Source organism: Trachinotus anak, unplaced genomic scaffold (assembly GCF_046630095.1).
Source record: "Trachinotus anak isolate AG129_WGS33_773 ecotype Australia unplaced genomic scaffold, CSIRO_AGI_Tana_v1 ptg000034l, whole genome shotgun sequence".
Taxonomy (NCBI): Eukaryota; Metazoa; Chordata; class Actinopteri; order Carangiformes; family Carangidae; genus Trachinotus; species Trachinotus anak.
The window spans coordinates 7,829,571-7,846,924 of NW_027273885.1; the positions used below are offsets into that span (position 1 = coordinate 7,829,571).

A 17,354-nucleotide genomic window follows, 5' to 3' on the forward strand; every position below is an offset into this window, starting at 1 on the left:
GCAACACATGTAATTGTTGACGTTCATAAAAAGCAAAGAATGATGAAAGTGACAAATATCAGCGTACTGATCAATTTGTGATATTTTCTTTTCACTCATTCAACTGGTTTCATCAAATAACTCCTGTCTCCTGAATTCATCTCTTCTTGTTTGTATTTGATGCAAACACAGGAGCCTCTCTGTCATGATCCGATTTTCATGATAAAGTAGAAGACACATAAACCTGGAGATGATGTGATTCTGGGCCCAGCTGGTTTAAAGGTTCACTGAAAGTCAGTGAGTCACTGAAGCAGAACAAAATCAACACAATGTTGCTCCCGTTCATCATTTCCTCTGAGAGGCTGATCTCGTCACTTCCAGCCTCTCACTCTGGCAAACAGCACGATGTGATCATCTGTGTGCCACCGTGCAGAACGGAGGAGAGAAGCTGAGCTTCCACTCAGAATAATCTCCACTGAAAACAAACATCCTCCATTAAAGGAGAAAGATGCAGGATCTTTGTCTTTCTGTGCCTCTCGCTCAGGGTTCATCCCTTTCACATTTTCTCTGAGGTTTGATTATAATGAAACTAACTAAACTCCTACATTGTCCAACCTGATGGGTCCTGATCACAGTCACACCAGCAGATCTGTCCCACTGACAGCAACCACAGCTGGAAGCTACAAATTATCACCAGTCACAGTAGAAAGGATTCGACTGATGAGCAAAGATGAAAGTTGTCTGCACAGACACGTTCAAACATCCAGCAGCTCAGCATGAAGCTGATCAGGGACAAACAGAGCTGCTGGACTCATGTCACTGACACACACAGACAGGAAGTCAGAGAGAGGACAAGCTTCTGCCATTGGGGGGATTCATTCATGTCATATTAATACTGACTCTGAAATTCACCACACACATGCAGCTTTCTCCATATATATATATATATATATATATATATATATATATATTATATAATACACACATCACAACGGTCCATCCTCTCTCTGGATCTAATGGATAAGTGTGTCTGAGCGTTATCCAGTCATTACTAATTCAAATGATTCACTATCTGGGCTTCTCCCATGATAACACTATCTGCCAAACTGCTCTCTTTATTATAGAAATTATGCAAACTGTATATGTCAACAAAAAGTGCAAGGTCTGCAGAACAGGAGCAACTGGCAGCCGGAGACCTTCAAGGAATCTGCATGAGAATAAAACTCAGAAGAAATGAATTCACAGTGTCCATGAAACCAAAACCCTGAGCAAACACTTTGTTCAGTCCTTTTCTCTTCAGCAGGTTTTGTTGGTTTGTGTCACTGCTGCACAATCAGTGTGAAGAAAACTCTATAAAACTGAATTCACTACAGCAGTGAACAGGAAACAGTTCAGTTTATCTGGAGGTTTTTGTCCCAGTCGAGCAAACACTGCTTCTGTGTGAGTTTGATGAGAAATGTAAAATACATCACTTTGTTCAATAAGAACATGCTGGGCTGTTCAGTGTTAACCTGCAATAGACTGAAGGTCAAAGGTCACATTTTATACAGATGTAACTCATGCAGAGTCTCGTGGTGAGGAAAACTTCTCCTGCTTCGTTTGTTCTAAAATATTTTTGATTGAAGATATTTTAAGAGGTTTTTAATAATAAGCTGTTTAAACTCCTCTAAGCACAGATTTCTGTTAATAGATGTGACTCTAATGTATTTTCCTCCAGCTCAGCCTGGTTAATATCATTAAAACAGTTTGGAAAGCAAACATTGAACAAGATGAACAGACCAGTTACTCAAGACTTTTGTTCCCATGGAAACTAATTCTGCTGTGAGGGGCCATATATAACTTGTTTACAGTAAATTCAATAAAGCTGCATCTATTGTCAGTCTCTCCCTCTCTCTACATGTCTCTCATCATCTATTCAAATCCATCACTCCAACTCTGCTCTGTTTGTTTTTGCTTCCTGTTTTGTTTTCTTCCCCCTGGACTTTTTATTTCCTACTCTGGGCGATGAGGAAAGTAGATCCAGCACTTTTCACAAGTTACAAACTCTGAGACGACAGGATGAGTCTCTAACATGAGAGATGCTGCTGTTGTAGCTGCTGCACGACTGGAAGATACCAGTGATTTCAGAATGAGAACAGCATCAACATGGCAGACTGTAAATCTCTCCACAGATCAGATTTTATTTTGAGGAGAGGATGGAAGGGGAGGACGGGGAACTCCTGAAGATACGTATCAAGCCTCATCACCTCCACTGTAGGACTCAGGGATCTTGCAGTGCCATTTATGGCTTTACACACTGCTCAGGTTTTCTGTTGCTTCCTCCCTCCTGCTGGAGGCTTCTTGGTTCTCCTCCACCTCACCACACAGTCTTAGTGTGTGCAGCCCTGCTTGTCTTGCTCTACAGTTGGATCAGGGAGAAAGAGAGACTGTGCTCGTTCCATCACATCATGTGCCTGTGTAGAAATGAACCTGTGTTAGTGTCTGTGTCTCACAGGAGAAACTAACAGTGAATCAAATAACAAAGACAAAGACTGCTGCCAGTCTAAAGTGACAGTGAGAATTTAGGAGCCTTCAGAGGTTGAAGACCTGACTGAAGGTGTTTTGTTTTCATTCAAACATCAAGGACACATTCAGTTGCCTCATGATGAGGTTGGTTTTCACAGTCACTCTCATTTTCAAATATATTTCATGCATGTAGCGACAAAAGAGAAAGGGACACAGAAATGAGTTTTCTGTAAGGCCACTGCAAAGTGCTGAATAAAACATCCTGTGTCACCTGAACATGTGGCCCGCTCTCTCTCTTTCCTTCATCTAGCCAGTCTCTCTCCTCTGGGACTGAGTCAGGGCAGCAGAGCCAGTTTGTCATTTTAAACCTGCATCAGTGTCTGTGCCAGTCTTGTATCTCACCTCTGGGACAGATTCTGGCTCTTCGCTCCCTCCCTGTTCCCATCATGCCCTCTCCTGCTGTGACTGGCTGCTCCTGGTCCGTGGCCATGGCCACAGGCTGTTAATGCCAGTCAGCTGCTTCAGCGGTGGGAATATTTCTACCAGCCAGCTCAGTAACCTCTGGCAGTGAGGCAGTGTGTGTGCAGCAGTGTGGGTGTGTGACCTTGGCAGTGGATTGTGTTGTGTCGCTCTCTCCTGGCCTCCTGCCTGCTGTGTCTCTCTTAACCTCTTTGTGGGTCACGTTCACTCCTGGAGCTTCTCCTGACTCTGTCAGCACGACACATGACATTAACACAACAGACCCTGATGTCACACAACCTGTGGAGAGTGAACCTTGTGTCACTGTGTCTCAACTCACTGCAGTAACACAACTGACAGTAGACTGAGAGGGAAATATTCAGCCCCTCCACATAAAAACACAGCCAACAACAGCACTGTTTTCTTTTTCATACCAGGATCAATCATGATGTAGAAACATATTGTAGAAAGAAATAAAATGTGGCATCAAGCAGTGAGAGCAAAGTCCCTATCGAACATCAACACAGACAGACAGAGCTGAGGTTGAAGAATCTTTAGCTCCTTGTGTGGTGACAGAAGAAATAAACTCCTTTACATTTTATCGTGAAACATTTCATTGCTCTTTGCTAAGACAATAACACAGACAACTGAAACCCACAAAGCTCCAGGGAACTATAACTGAACCAGGAACAGCTCAGCAAATGATGTTGTACTTCACATCATTTAGTTCATCAAACAGCTCCGAGCTAATTACTTTAGTGGGTCTTATGGGAAGGCCACAGTGCACTGCTGTAGATCAGCATCAGACAACAGAGGGACAGAGTGACCGTGCCCCCACCCCTCAGACATTATCTCTGTTAGGAAGATCCATTTGATGGTCATCTTCACAGAGATAATGAGTGGAACTGGTGACAAATGTGTGTTTTTGATTCACACTGATGTTTGAAAGCTGCCAAAGCACAATTCTAGACCAGGACCAGAGCCAGAAGGAAAGAAGAAAACTGATCCAGTTCTGATCCACTTTTACACTTTTACCAGCTAATCGCACCTGGTCACTTCAATCACTGGTATAAGGGAGGTTTCCCTATCTCATCTATTTTATGATTCAGAGAGGAGGGAACCATCTTAGAAAGTGCAGGTGAAGCCACTTGTGAAGTGATGGGATATTTTCAGATCTTAGTAAAACTGTATCCCTGAATTCTTATCTTTTAAATTTACAAAACCATGATACATAACAGCCCTGTGGGTCAGTGACTGCAGTCTGAAGCATCAAAAATCCATCTGGTCTTTATGTCACACTGCTTATTTTCATCAGGCTGATATCATGGTTAATGTGGGGGTGAGTCCTCTGTTCAATAAGGAGACACGCATCAACATCTCAGCAAACACAAAACAGATCAACAACAAAAACACCTTAAAGCCAAATTCAAAGACCTGAAGTACTGCTGTGTACAATAAGGAGGCCGTGGTTACAGGTCTCCTTTTTATAATGAGCAATAACATGAGCATGAGTCAGTGTCAAAGCAAGACGTCTGAGAACTAAACTGCAGTCGAGCAGCAACAAGGACAAAGGATGAAACGACTGAGGTTCAGCACCACGGTCAGCTCCTCACATAACACACAGAGAAGCAGCAAATCCACACAATGAGAATCACATAATAACACAGACACACACACACACACACACACACACACAATTTTAACCAAATGTGTGATGTGTTTCTGTGGTGAATGACCATATAAATAACTTCCAGTGGTTACTTTAATAAAACATCTGGTCGATAAGACGCCAGGAAGCAGCAAAGAAACACAAAAGCATCAGAGCAACAATCCTCACTGAAACCAGGAACAATGAGGCAGTACATGATGCAGCTGCAGACAAGCAGTGTAATGACACACACTGCAAACGTGAGCAGCCTGCCAACCCAAACAGCCACTAAAGAAATCTAACAGCTGCAGATTCTCTCCCTTGTCAGCGTGTGTGTCTCCTCACAGTCCAGAGACCTGCAGGTTCAGTGCAGTCCGGGTCATCCTGGAAGACAGCCTGGATAAGTTCATTACATTTTGGGTCCATCTCAGTCCTATGGACAGAGAGGCAGTATGGAGAGTGCATTAAAGGTAACAACAGTTGATGTTCTTCCTGGCTCCTCTGTAGCCCAAAACTAGGAGCTGAAATCATCAGACTTGTTCACCATATATAAAAGCACTGGCATCATTCACCTCAATATGAAGAGGTTTTGGTGAATCCCTGCTGATCCACCTTTTCATTGCTATTTACTTCTCTAATATGCTGCTGGTAAAGAAAACTTCTCTGCACGCAGACTAAAAGTCTGACTCCGAGCTGGTAGAGAAGGAGTCAGTTTGCAGAAGCGTCCCACTAAATGTCTAATATGCTGCTGAGGTCCTGACACAAAGGGGAAGTGAGTCTGGACAGAGTCATGATCTAAAAAATATGAGAGTCATGAGAGTTGTACCACTCTCAGCGCTCTCTCTGGACACCGAGCTGCCTGAAAGCAGGTGTTACCCTCAGCATCTTCAACAGGTGAGATCTCACCGACAGAACAGTGCAGTTTATTTCCTTTGGTTAGAATCAGGCTTTAAAAAGTCAGATTTCTGCATCCGTTCTGCTCATAGTTCACGCTGGAGTCTCTCTCTCTCACACACACATACATCCAAAGACACATAGGATATCTCGTTTCCACTCTGCTAAACTGCGGCTGTCTAATGTGTTTTGTGTTTCTTTGGTGAATTACCATATAAATAACTGCCACTGTTATCAGGGTTCATTTTAAAAAGCCTGTGGTAAGAAGAGGAGAGAGAGAGAGAGAGAGAGAGAGAGAGAGAAAGAGAGAGAGAGAGAGAGAGAGCGAGAGAGAGAATACCTGACTCTTGTTAGAGGGCAGCAAAACAATCTTTCTCTCCATCTCATTAGACAGTCTCTCCTTCTTTATCTGTCTTGTGTCTTTGTCCTTCTCTCTCACTTCCCTCTGCTCTTGAAATGCAAGTCTATGACGTCATTTCAAGAGAAAGTCACTTCAGTAAATCATGAACTGGAAATAAACTGAGACACTGGACAACCTTGATGAACCAGAGAGAGAGAGAGAGAGAGAGAGAGAGAGAGAGAGAGAGAGAGAGAGAGAGAGAGAGGAGGACAAACAGGAAGGATGGGGCAGAGCAGGGTGAGAAACACAAAGAACTGATGACAGAAGTGTCCTTTCTCTCTGTGATCAACATTAATTTCCTCGACGAGTTGACTCATAAATCTCCTCTGACCTCCAGATCTGCTCAACTCAGTCACCACTTCCACACAAACACTCTGAAGAACATGCACCTGGTAACTGAGGTTTCTACCTTTCTTCTCTGTATTTCTTGTCTTTCTTTTTCATCTCTCAGGTCTGAAGCTGCTTGTCCACACACACTCAAGAAATGTGTTTCATGTGCCTCAGTGCAGTTTGACCTTCTCTGTAGGTGGAGGGCTGGAGATTTACCAGAGATATTAAACGTCTCCAGTAAGAATATCAACTCGCTGTCATTTTTCAAACACTGACAACACAACACGTTTTACAAACAGTGATACGTTAATTGCAGATTAAAATATTTACAACATGAAAAAAACATTTGTCTGGATTGGAAGACAACACTTTATATTCTCAATGAAAGTCAGAATATTTGTGACAAATAAATGTATCAATAAATAACCAAAGGTTGATGCTGGTGTCGGTGTGTATAATCTGAAGCTCAGTGGAGTGGAGGATTGTGAAGAGCAGCTCCCAGCAGCTCTCACACATCTTCCTCCAGCACCGACTCAAGGTGGTTTATGGGAAAAAGAGATTCCATATTCCTCTTCATCCTCTTCGCTCTCTGAATATTTCTGAAGTGTGTTGCAGAGCATTTGATGTGTGAAATGTGATTTATAAAGAGAGATTGATTTGGTCGGCTTACATTTCAAAATAGAGTGTGAATAAAAGATTTTGAGCAGAGGAAATAGGACTGAACGTTCATGGATGACTGGATTAGTGAATGGGCTCTATGGAGTCTCTCTATAATCATACTAGTGCTCGGTCCACAGGACAGGCCTCATGTGGAAATCACTGCTCACTACAAGTGGCTCTCTTTAATAATGCAGATACAGTTGATCGACTCTGGAAGGACTTTAACATGATTCAAATGACAAACTAGAATGACCTCCTCTGGATGTTTGCCTCCACGACTCAGACTACATCCTTGTTCATCCAGTCATATATATATTAACCATTTGTGTGAAATTTTGTCATAATTGCTGTGTGAAGTCTTGAAAAATGGCAAAGAAGTGTTTTGTGAGGTCACACTGACCTTGACCTTTGACCTTTGGCCACCAAAATCTATTCACTTCATCCATGGCCGTCATTATTTCTCATCACATTAGTCCAACAATAGTTCACTAAAAGCCACAAGCTCACTGAGCCGTGGAGGCTCAATGGACTGAACTGACACAACATTGATTTGTCTTCACAGGTTCAGCTTCACATTAGTGTGAGTACAGCCACTGTGCTATTAGCAAATAAAGCTGCTATTTATTATATATAAATAAGAGACACAGTGAATATAATATAGAAGCACAGCTCAAACCGTCAACTCTGAGGCCACAAAGACAAATGTAAATGAGCTGAAGACAAGTGGATGGTTTCTCCATATTCCCTCTGCTCTCTCCTCACAAACTGAAAGGTCTCACTGAGTTTCTCTCTGACATGTAGGAATAACTAAGATACTGTAACATATGCAAATTGAAAAGCAGAGGCAAAGCTGTGAGATTTCACTCTAACATCCCATTAAAGTCTATGATTTACTGTGAGTATTACAACCTGTTGGAGACTGTGGATTTGGTTGAAGCTCGTGTTCAACCTGAAACCAGCTTCATTACAAACATTCCAAACACCTGCCTGATTCCCCAGAAATATAATCCAAGCTGTAACAGTGAAGCAGCTGCTGTAGCTCAGGAGAACGTCTGCAGCTTTACATCACTTGGAGAGTTTGTCCCCAGCTCAGTCTGTCAGGGAAAGAGTCTCTGCAAAGTTCTGCCACGATGTGTAAACTTCTACCAGACATATACATTCTGCACTGAAAAATGGTTTCAGCTTATTACGCTGAGCCTTCACTTCATAATGACGTCTATTATGCTGCATTCACTGTAGAACTATCTGCTCCTGATCATCGGCTGCAGCTTCTGCACAGAGAAACACTCGTCTCCAGGGGAAATTTACAACCAGCTGCTGTACAGTCGTCGGTTTCTTCAGACTCGACAATATCTTTGTTCAGATGACACGGAGAGAAAACACAGCAGAAGAAACAAGGCGAGTTTTTTCATGTGACCACAAACATGTTGTTCAGCACTGCACGCATCTACAACAACTGACTTCTTCTTCTATCTCCTTAAAGCTACAAGACCAACAAGAGTTGAAAATCAGCAATAGCTGATCAGTTTCACATCAGTTTCATGCTTTGTATTGGAACAATGTTAAATTGCATTGTCCCTATTAAATAAATAAATAAAATAAACTATATTTTCTCTTAAGTTTTAGGGAATAGTTTTTTTCTATTGTTATTTTTTTATGCCTATTATTATTTTTTATGTGTATAATCGGTGTTGTTGTGTGCTGAGATGCTGTTGTGTCAAATATACTTCAAATCAGTTTGATTTGATTTGATGCATTTGTTTCTAGTATAAAAGTCGATATCTAAACAAAATATAAGCAATTTCTCTTTTCTTTTTCTGAGATATAATCATTGTTTTATTCTCTCCTCAGATGGTTTCCTTTTTGTCAAATGGAAATAAGGAAAAACTCACACCAGCAGCAGAACTTAATAAAATACAAACATCAATGTTGCCTTCAAGCTGGAAACAAAGTCACTTTCTGACTTTGAAATTTCAAGCAGCTGTGTTATGTTCCTCCAGCTTTCTCTTTCTATTTCAAAACCTCACTGTGAATTCATTTCTGATGGTTTCATCATCAGAACACTGTTGGCTCAGACACACTGAACATTATCCAAATGCATCTTATTGTTAAGTCATTTGGCAGCGAAAGCACAAAAGCACAAACGTGGATAAAGATTTAACTGCATGTGTTGAGAATAAAATGTCATTGGAATAAAAACCTGTTAAATGAAAACAGCACTTTAATAAAAACAAAAAACAAAAGTTACAATGAGATGTAACAATATGTTCTTACAGACAACACACAACACATTTTTAAACACAGGATACACTCACATGTTCACACAACTGACCTGATAGCATAAGATGGTCGAACCCTGATGAGCATCATCACATCCTCTTCAAACAGCTGTTTATCTCTGCCTTCAGTCAGAGAGCTCAGTCAGATCCAACTGCAAACACACTGAGAGACTAAAGCCACAGCCGCTCCTCTTCTCAGACACCACACATTTATTATCTAAGTTTCTGAGGAAGCTGCTTCTGTCCAAGACTCTGATCACGACCTACCAGAGAAAACCCTGCTGTATGAGCTCAGTGGTTCGATCCCTGGCTCCTCCAGGCATCGTGTCAAAGTGTCCTTGTGCAAGATACCGAACCCCACGTTCCCCCTGATGGCTGAACTGTCGGTGTATGAGTGTGATGAATGAATGTGTGAATGAATGTGTGAATGTGGCAAGTGTTGTAAAGTGCTTTGAGTGGTCAGTAAGACTAGAGATGTGCTGTATAAGTTAAAGTCCATTAGTCCATTTACCATGAGCTGAATATCATGGTTCAAGATGGAGCCAGTGCAAGTTGTTTTGTTTAATATTGAAATATTCTCAGTAGATAGTAAGAGTTGCCTTCAGGTGCAGTTCGGAGAGTCTGGTCAACAGTTGTACAGATGTGACTCTGTCCTGTGGGTTTGAGGCTGTGTACCAGATACAGAGAGTGAGACCCTCTGTGTCTCCTGATGACATTCAAGTGGTTGTATAAACACATGGAGTTATCTGTGATGCTGCCTGTGCTGCTGACTCTCACGAATAAAACAGGTTTCAGGTTTCACCATCCTCTTCTGCTCTGAGGTCTCATCACTGTGACAGCCATCAACAGAGAAACAGTCAGTGCAGTGTTTTGTGGTTGATCCACATTGTGGAGCTAGAGACTGAAGGACACTCTTAGACGCAGCACAAAGTTTAAACAGTTTTCACTAATTTCCATTTTGGTTTGAAAATCAGTTTCTGTTGATTTCCTGGGCAGAGCTCCCACTGGGACGATGGTTTGTGTGTTAGAAACAAAGAAGAAATTGTTGTTTCTTTTCATGTTTGGGAGAGTGGAGGCTTTCACTGCTCAGATGATGACTTGACATCCAAAACAATCAGCACAGGAGGTGAGTATAATGAAAGTTATCATCATTGTTTTTCTCAGTCTGTGTTGATCTCTTGTGTAGTTGTGTTGTTGTTCTATGGCTCCTGTTACTGAGGCTTGTTCTCCCTGCCCTTTGTCTGTGTGATACGGGACTTGAGGAAAAACATTTAATGTGCTTCAACAATATTGTTAATAACACTAATCACACTAATAACACGAATAACACTAATAATACTTGACCTACCAAACTGAAAGTGACCCGTCTTCTTTTGTTGGGATGCAGCTGTTTCAGAGTCTCAGTATCAGTGTCATTGTTCTGTGTGTTCAGCTTTTCTGTGATATTGAAAACCTATACAACATTTTGACTGAGTCACTGTGACAGGAAGAGATTTACCATCAGCAGCAACGAGAAGAGGCTCAATAACTGACAGTGGTTCAGATCAGACTGAGGTCTAATCTGAGCTGGACCCACAAAAAACCCTGAAACAACTTCGGAATAAAGAAGAATGATCAGTGTCTTCAACAGAAACTTTGAATGATCCAGACAAAAAAAATTCCAAGTTAAAAAATCTCAGTTAATAAGATCTTCGACATCAGTATTAAAGATGTTTAAAGACTCACTGAAATACTTGTCACTAGATAAACTACAATAAAGAATATTTCATTCTTTACCTTATTGTTTAAATTATGAGCAGAACCTTCTACACTGTAGAACAATTGGGATATCAAGGCTGAATCAGGTGATTACAACTGGCAGGAAAATTTTTCTATGAAAGAAATCTGTTGATTTTACCAACATTTTCATCTGCTACTTATCTGTCAGCTCACAGCAAAACACAGATTTATATGGACAGCAGGAAGAAATGAGTTTTGTGTGATAAGACAAACTGAAGCAGACTGAGCAGATGTGGATCTCTGATCATCTCAGTGAATCAAACATTCAAAATCACAGCAGCATTTTCCCATTTTGCCTCTGATCTTTATCTCTGCCCTCGACTACTATTGAGCTTCTTAACCGGTCTCTATACGGCCTCTGAACATGACGCTTTCTACCTCCCATATTTCTCAGCCTCTGCTGCCATTTACCACCACACTGTGTTTCTGACCTCAATACATTTTCTGCCAGTTTCCAGATTCCTCTGCCTCGACTGACCTGCAACCGAGACAATACAGAACTGTGTTTATTTATATCTATTTACGCTGCATAAAACAGTTGGAGCTGGAGAAAGAAAAGGATCAAATCACTGTGTGGAATCTGCAGAAAGGCCTGAAGTAAGGAGGAGTTGTTTGATTGTCTCATTGTGTGAAATGGTTGAACTATGCAAATCCTCTTTTCTACAACACAGAAGTCAAATCATCACATTAGTGATTTTGGATCCTAAAAGGAAGATGAAATAAGTTATTTAGATTTAATTGAAGATCATCTGTCCCATAATCTTTATCTTCCACTGTTCCTGTTTCTCTCTCACGCCCTGTGAAGGTGAAGTGCAAAGCAGCTGCTAATGAAAACTACATTCTGTCATTTGTCCTAATTAATCAAATGAAACATCAGGAGAGGAAGTCTCTGGTCCCCTGATGAAGAGGCAAATATGAGGATCAAAGTATTCAGGCAGCTCTTTGAAGAGTATAGTTCCAGTTACATAACATAAAAAAGATCTTTAGTTTGGTTTCAGGTGCTGGGCAGATGCTGTTTTACAGAGAACAGGAGAGTCACTGTTCTTAGTGAAGCGAACAGTGTCAGCCTACTGACAGAAAGAATCTGGGAGTTTGTACCAAGATGATTCTGATGAACCAACTTCACTATTTAATGAACAGACAAGGTTCTGTTGACAAAACTAGTAAATCATAGGAGGACATCATCAGTGTAAAGGAGGTGATCATGTAAGAACAACATGACAGGTGGTGTTAAATGATACACCCTCACATTCTGATCGAACTCACAGTTTATCTGTAAAAGGTCTAAGAAAAGACGACAGGCTGATCTCACTAACATCTTGTTGTTGTCAGTGGCTCTCCAGCTCTGAGGCTGATTCTCTGACAGCTCAAAGACGTCAGACTCACTGAGGCTGAACCTACACAACACTTCACCTGTTTACAGCTGCAGCCAGAAGAAGGAAGACAGAGACATTTTTATCCTCCAGCTTGTGATGTAAAAACTAAAACCAGTCAGTAAAAATCACTGATCTCCTCACCTCAGAGGACGTCTGTGGTAGAAATACATGTTGGATCTGACCTCTGACACACTAATAGTACTTATATTCTCTGTATGTGGTTGTTTTGCTCTGCCAGGGTTCAGCCTATAAAATATACAACAACCGGATAAATAACAACGGTCTCCATCTGACTGGGTCATTACTAGAAAACTGGTGGAGATCCGCAGTGAAGTGTTACTCACTGTTACACACATATGCGCACACACAGACACACAAGCTGCTGAGCAGTGGAAGATGGAGAAGACTGAGGCACAGATAGAAGGAGGAAGCAGAAAAAGCTGCTGAATGCCAGATGTAATGAAGCTCTGAGTGACAGACAGAAAATCTACAGCTGTCATCTCTCTGCATCTGGGAAGAATCTCCCACCTCAGGAGTTTCCAGGATCAGGACGGCAGAGAACTCAGTCAGGGCTGTGTGCAGACACTGGGCAGTCATTTCTACCATGTGAAAAAATACAAAGTATTATTGTAAGTTAAAAAGCAAACTTCTCATCACTCTCTGTGAGAGGAAATATCCCAGCAGCACCTTAAAATTCAGGACAGACACAAGCTCGACATGGGCTGAATAAAAAGAGGACAAGTGGTTGAGTAAAGATCAGAGAGGAGAACAAAGAGTTTACAGCACTAAGTCATAGTGAGTGGAGACTATGGTTAAGCAGTCGGTTTATCATCATCTGCTCTTTGATGAAAGACCAGTGGTATCACAGCTAATTTTTCACTGAAACATTCATTCATCTTCAGGCTCTTACTTAGATTCAGGACACGAAGCTGAAACACAGAGCATTTGTCACAAGACAGTGAAACACAGAGAAACTTACAGAAAGTGGAACAATGGACGGAGGCTGGAGAGAATCATCTACTGCTGATGTCTAATTACAAACGTGAAAGTAACAGAATAAATATTTCATACATGGACCTAATTTCTCTCTTCCTGCACCCTGTCACTCTCTCTCTCTCTTCCCATCATTTTCCCCTCACACTTCCCCCCACCCACCCACCCTGGTACTTCACACCCTGCAGGCAGCCTGCCAGCATCAGTCGAGTGTTAAAGTGAATCCAATATGCTTGGTCAGAGTGTACGCTGGTCTAGGTAGTGTGTTCCTGTGGGAGACAAAAGAAGCTAATTGATTCAACTCTCAGCTCCCTGAGATGAGCCAAATCAGCTCGATTAGCACAGTCATGGCTGGAGAGAGGAGAGATCTGTGAGGTCAGACCATGGACATGAAAGAAGGCATCTAGAATAAATCAAACTGGTATACTCAAGGGAAAATGTAGAAAGTACTTGATTTCTAGTTTTGCAAAGAAACTGGGATTTTCCCTTTAGCTGCATAAAGGTATGTGACTCTGGAGCATTTTAAACAGTAAATCCTGACACTATATCTTACCTATAAAACATAAAAAGGTGGTCACTGGCCTATCGATGGTCTCATGAGATTTTGGTGGATATGGTGAGCAGGGGTTGTCTGATGCAGCTTGTCACCGTCTTAACCATTCCAAGCAAAAGCACCAACATAAAACATCAGCAGCAGTTTAAGATGCTGGCATGACCAGCTGATGACTGGCACCTGACCAACGTGGGTGAGGTGGCCTATTCACCAGCATCTAAAGGGTTTGTGTTGGTAGACAAATTAGACTAAGCAGCTTTCTTTAAATCTAGATGTGAGTATATGACTTTAAAATACCCACCTACACTAATGACAAGCAGCCAGTTGCCAGAAGGGCCATCATCAGCCTTCAAAACTCTCCTCTTCACAGCCTGAGAGCCTGCTGCTCTACATTAGGCACCCACAAATAAATGCAACTGATTATTTTCTGGCTGTCAGAGTTTCCTGCTCATCACAGCTTTGCTTTTAACACTTAATGGGTGCTTTAATTTAGCCTGTAGTCCGCTGCAAAACAAAGGCAGGCTTCATCACTCTGTGCAGATGTGCATGCACCACGTTCCTCCACGCCTCACATATATTAAGTTGCAAACGCATGAGTGCACCTCCACCTGTCTGAGCACTCAGGACATTTTGACATTTCAAACACGCATTAAACACAGATGCGCAACAGCCAGAACTCAGCGAGCCAGACACTGGCGTGAACCTGAACCGCTGACATCAGTTCTCCCCAAACAATCCCCCAAAGACTCCAAGCTGCGTTGCAACACATTCATTCTTATGTCTGCTGAAATCGTCCTGATATATAAAACAACCGATCCTTACCTTGAAATCCGAAGAGGAAAACGATGCCGGGGATCCAGACGCTGTAAATCCAGAAGTAGTGCATGGTGTCCAACAGCTCAGCGCTCTTCCAGACGAAACCTGGTCTCCTGACGAGGGTCGGGCCTCCACAGGTAAAATCTTGACCTCGAAGATAAAGATCTATCCTCGGGAAATGACGCTTCAAAGTGAAGGAGCTCAGCAGCAACAGCCGGTGGGAACCGCAGAAGTGCTGGGGAACCAGACGCCGGACTGAGTCTCACTGTGTCGAGACGCTGCGGTGTGCGCTCATGGCCTGGCCTGCCCTGCCATCTAGTGGCTGTAGAGAAAGGGGGGGGGGTGTTCACGGAGGCACAATTCCAGCTGCCCTTCGGCTGAGCTCGGTGAGCCACATACATTATCTCAGTGGGGCTTTCAAGAGCGTGTCTGATGATTAAGGTTGTCATGGAGATATCCTGATTAAAGGTGTAGATGAAGTTGATAACAGCAGTTACCCTGTAAGTCTAAGACCTTACCATCAAGTGAAAAACCGAGAAGTTGATCATAATCTTATTTAATTTGATAAATGGCATCTTATTCCGTCAGCTGGGATTGGCTCCAGGCCCCCCCCCCCCCCCCCCCCCCCGCGACCTGGTTTCGGGTAAGCGGAATAGAAAATTGATGGATGTATGGATGGATGGATGGGCATCTTATTCCCTGATTACTTACTTTAATAAGAACAGTTATATGCCGTCCTTTATTATATCAGGATTGCATAACATGACATATTGATGAAATTCTTCATGTCATTTATTATGTATATTGTTATTTATCATTTATGCTTGTTTCAGAGTTGTAAGGAAATCAAAGCGTTCGCCATGGTTTATTCTGAACATCTTGTTATGATTTTGCATAGTCGAGTGAATATTGTAACAGCCTGCATAATCAAATATGACTGCCAAATGATTTGTAACCCATAAATGATTAAAGATGGGCCCTGTTAAGCACTGTTTACTATTGTGTGAGAGATTTTGAGGGGCGGTGGCCACTAAACCAGCTTCGTCTTCTTCTAGATGATGATGTCTCTGATGAATGTCAAGTGTCATACTGAAAATCAATCTATCTATCTATCTATCTATCTATCTATCTATCTATCTATCTATCTAGAAATGTTCAGAATTAAATATGGGCATAGTTTAAACATTGTTGACACATCTTTGTATTTGAATCTCTGCTTCTATCTCATGAGAATATACTGCTTCTAGGCTCACCTCTGTATAATCGTCAAGTATCATCAAAATACCGACATTAGTCTGGTCATAAGGCATGGTTTCCACACTTGATTTCACATTTGGGCTGTTGGAGAGCTAATACAGCTGCTCTGCATCGAGCCTCCAGAATATCTGCAAATCTTTATTTAAGCCGACTCATCTGAGAGGATTTTCAGTGATCTTCAGTTGCCATTATCCATGCTGCTGAGCAGCCCTAAGGCAAAACACTGACACTCTACCAGCTACAAGGGAGCTTTTGTGTAATTACGAGCTCTGACATTTCCAACATGTTACTATTCTTCTGAGAACCATAGAATGCTTCAGCAGGGGCTTTTGTATGAGTTTTTCAACAGGCATCTGGATCAGAGTCGTCCTTGAAGAGACAGTCATGGACACTCGGGCTGTCTCGTGGTGTAGATCATGGAAGACTGTGCATGGGAATGAGTGGTTAACTGAGAGACTACACTACCCTCTTGGACAGAGTTGGGTTGCATTTTCACTCTGTCTGAATGTGATGCAAGATTTCCCGGCAGTATACTGGGGTCGTCCTCACTTCAAAAGGTTGGGATGGATGAACTGATGGATGGATGGATTTGTTGCCTCACAGGTTTACAGGACAGCATGTGAATGTTTGCTGCACTATAGTTTTCTACATTTACATTTGAAATTCAGTCCACACTTTAAAGAAGCACAACATGCATTTACATACAGAATAACAACCATCCTCCTCAGCAGGAAGTAATGCATATAATACCTTTTCTTGAGGCTTGCTGGACCACTTTAAGAGAACACATTGTGGTTCAGAGATGGCAGAACACAGCAGGGAAATATATTTAAGTGACAAACACTTAATAATTCAGATAGCATCAGAGAAGGGTACCATGTACCTCCAAGAACACAATGTACAGTAGTGCTGCAAATTGGCCATCAGTCAGTTTGCAAATGTTGGAAAATTGCAGGGCGAGTCATGAATTATTCAGAACAGAGAAAGGCTGCGTCACTCTGCTGAGAGAAAGCACATCTACAGTAAACAGCTTTAATAACAGCGCAGGGGGTGAGAGATCTGAAGCAATTGTTGTACTGTGCACATTAATTAGTGAATGTTTATGCATGTATGCTTAGTGTCCGTCTTTATTAAACTTATTTTGCGGGAACTGCATAAAGGATCTTTTCGTCTCACCTCTCTTTACCCAGAGTTAGGATGGAAACTGCGTTGACCATCATATTTGACAACTACTAAAAGTCCATAACAAAAAAAGTTTTTCTTTATTTAAAATACAACAGTTCCCAGTGCTAAAAAAGATGGTTCAAGAACTATGGGGGCAGAGTTTTTACGGCTGACTGTAAATAAAGATGCTGTTACAGTAGCCATGCCAGTGACATAATAAAGCAGGTCAGTGTACAGCGTGGCAGTAAAGAGTGACAGTGGA

General features: G+C 41.9%; 1 protein-coding gene across 1 annotated transcript in view; it reads right to left on the reverse strand.

The window, feature by feature from the left end:
- Positions 1-14,963, reverse strand: part of lsamp (limbic system associated membrane protein) — a 509,337-nt gene extending 494,374 nt beyond the window's left edge. Inside the window, exon 1 of the mRNA XM_071471505.1 lies at positions 14,678-14,963. Coding sequence (XP_071327606.1) covers positions 14,678-14,741 — 64 coding nt within the window. The 5' untranslated portion in view covers positions 14,742-14,963. The remainder of the gene's footprint in view (positions 1-14,677) is intronic.
- Between the last annotated feature and the right edge of the window lie 2,391 nt (positions 14,964-17,354).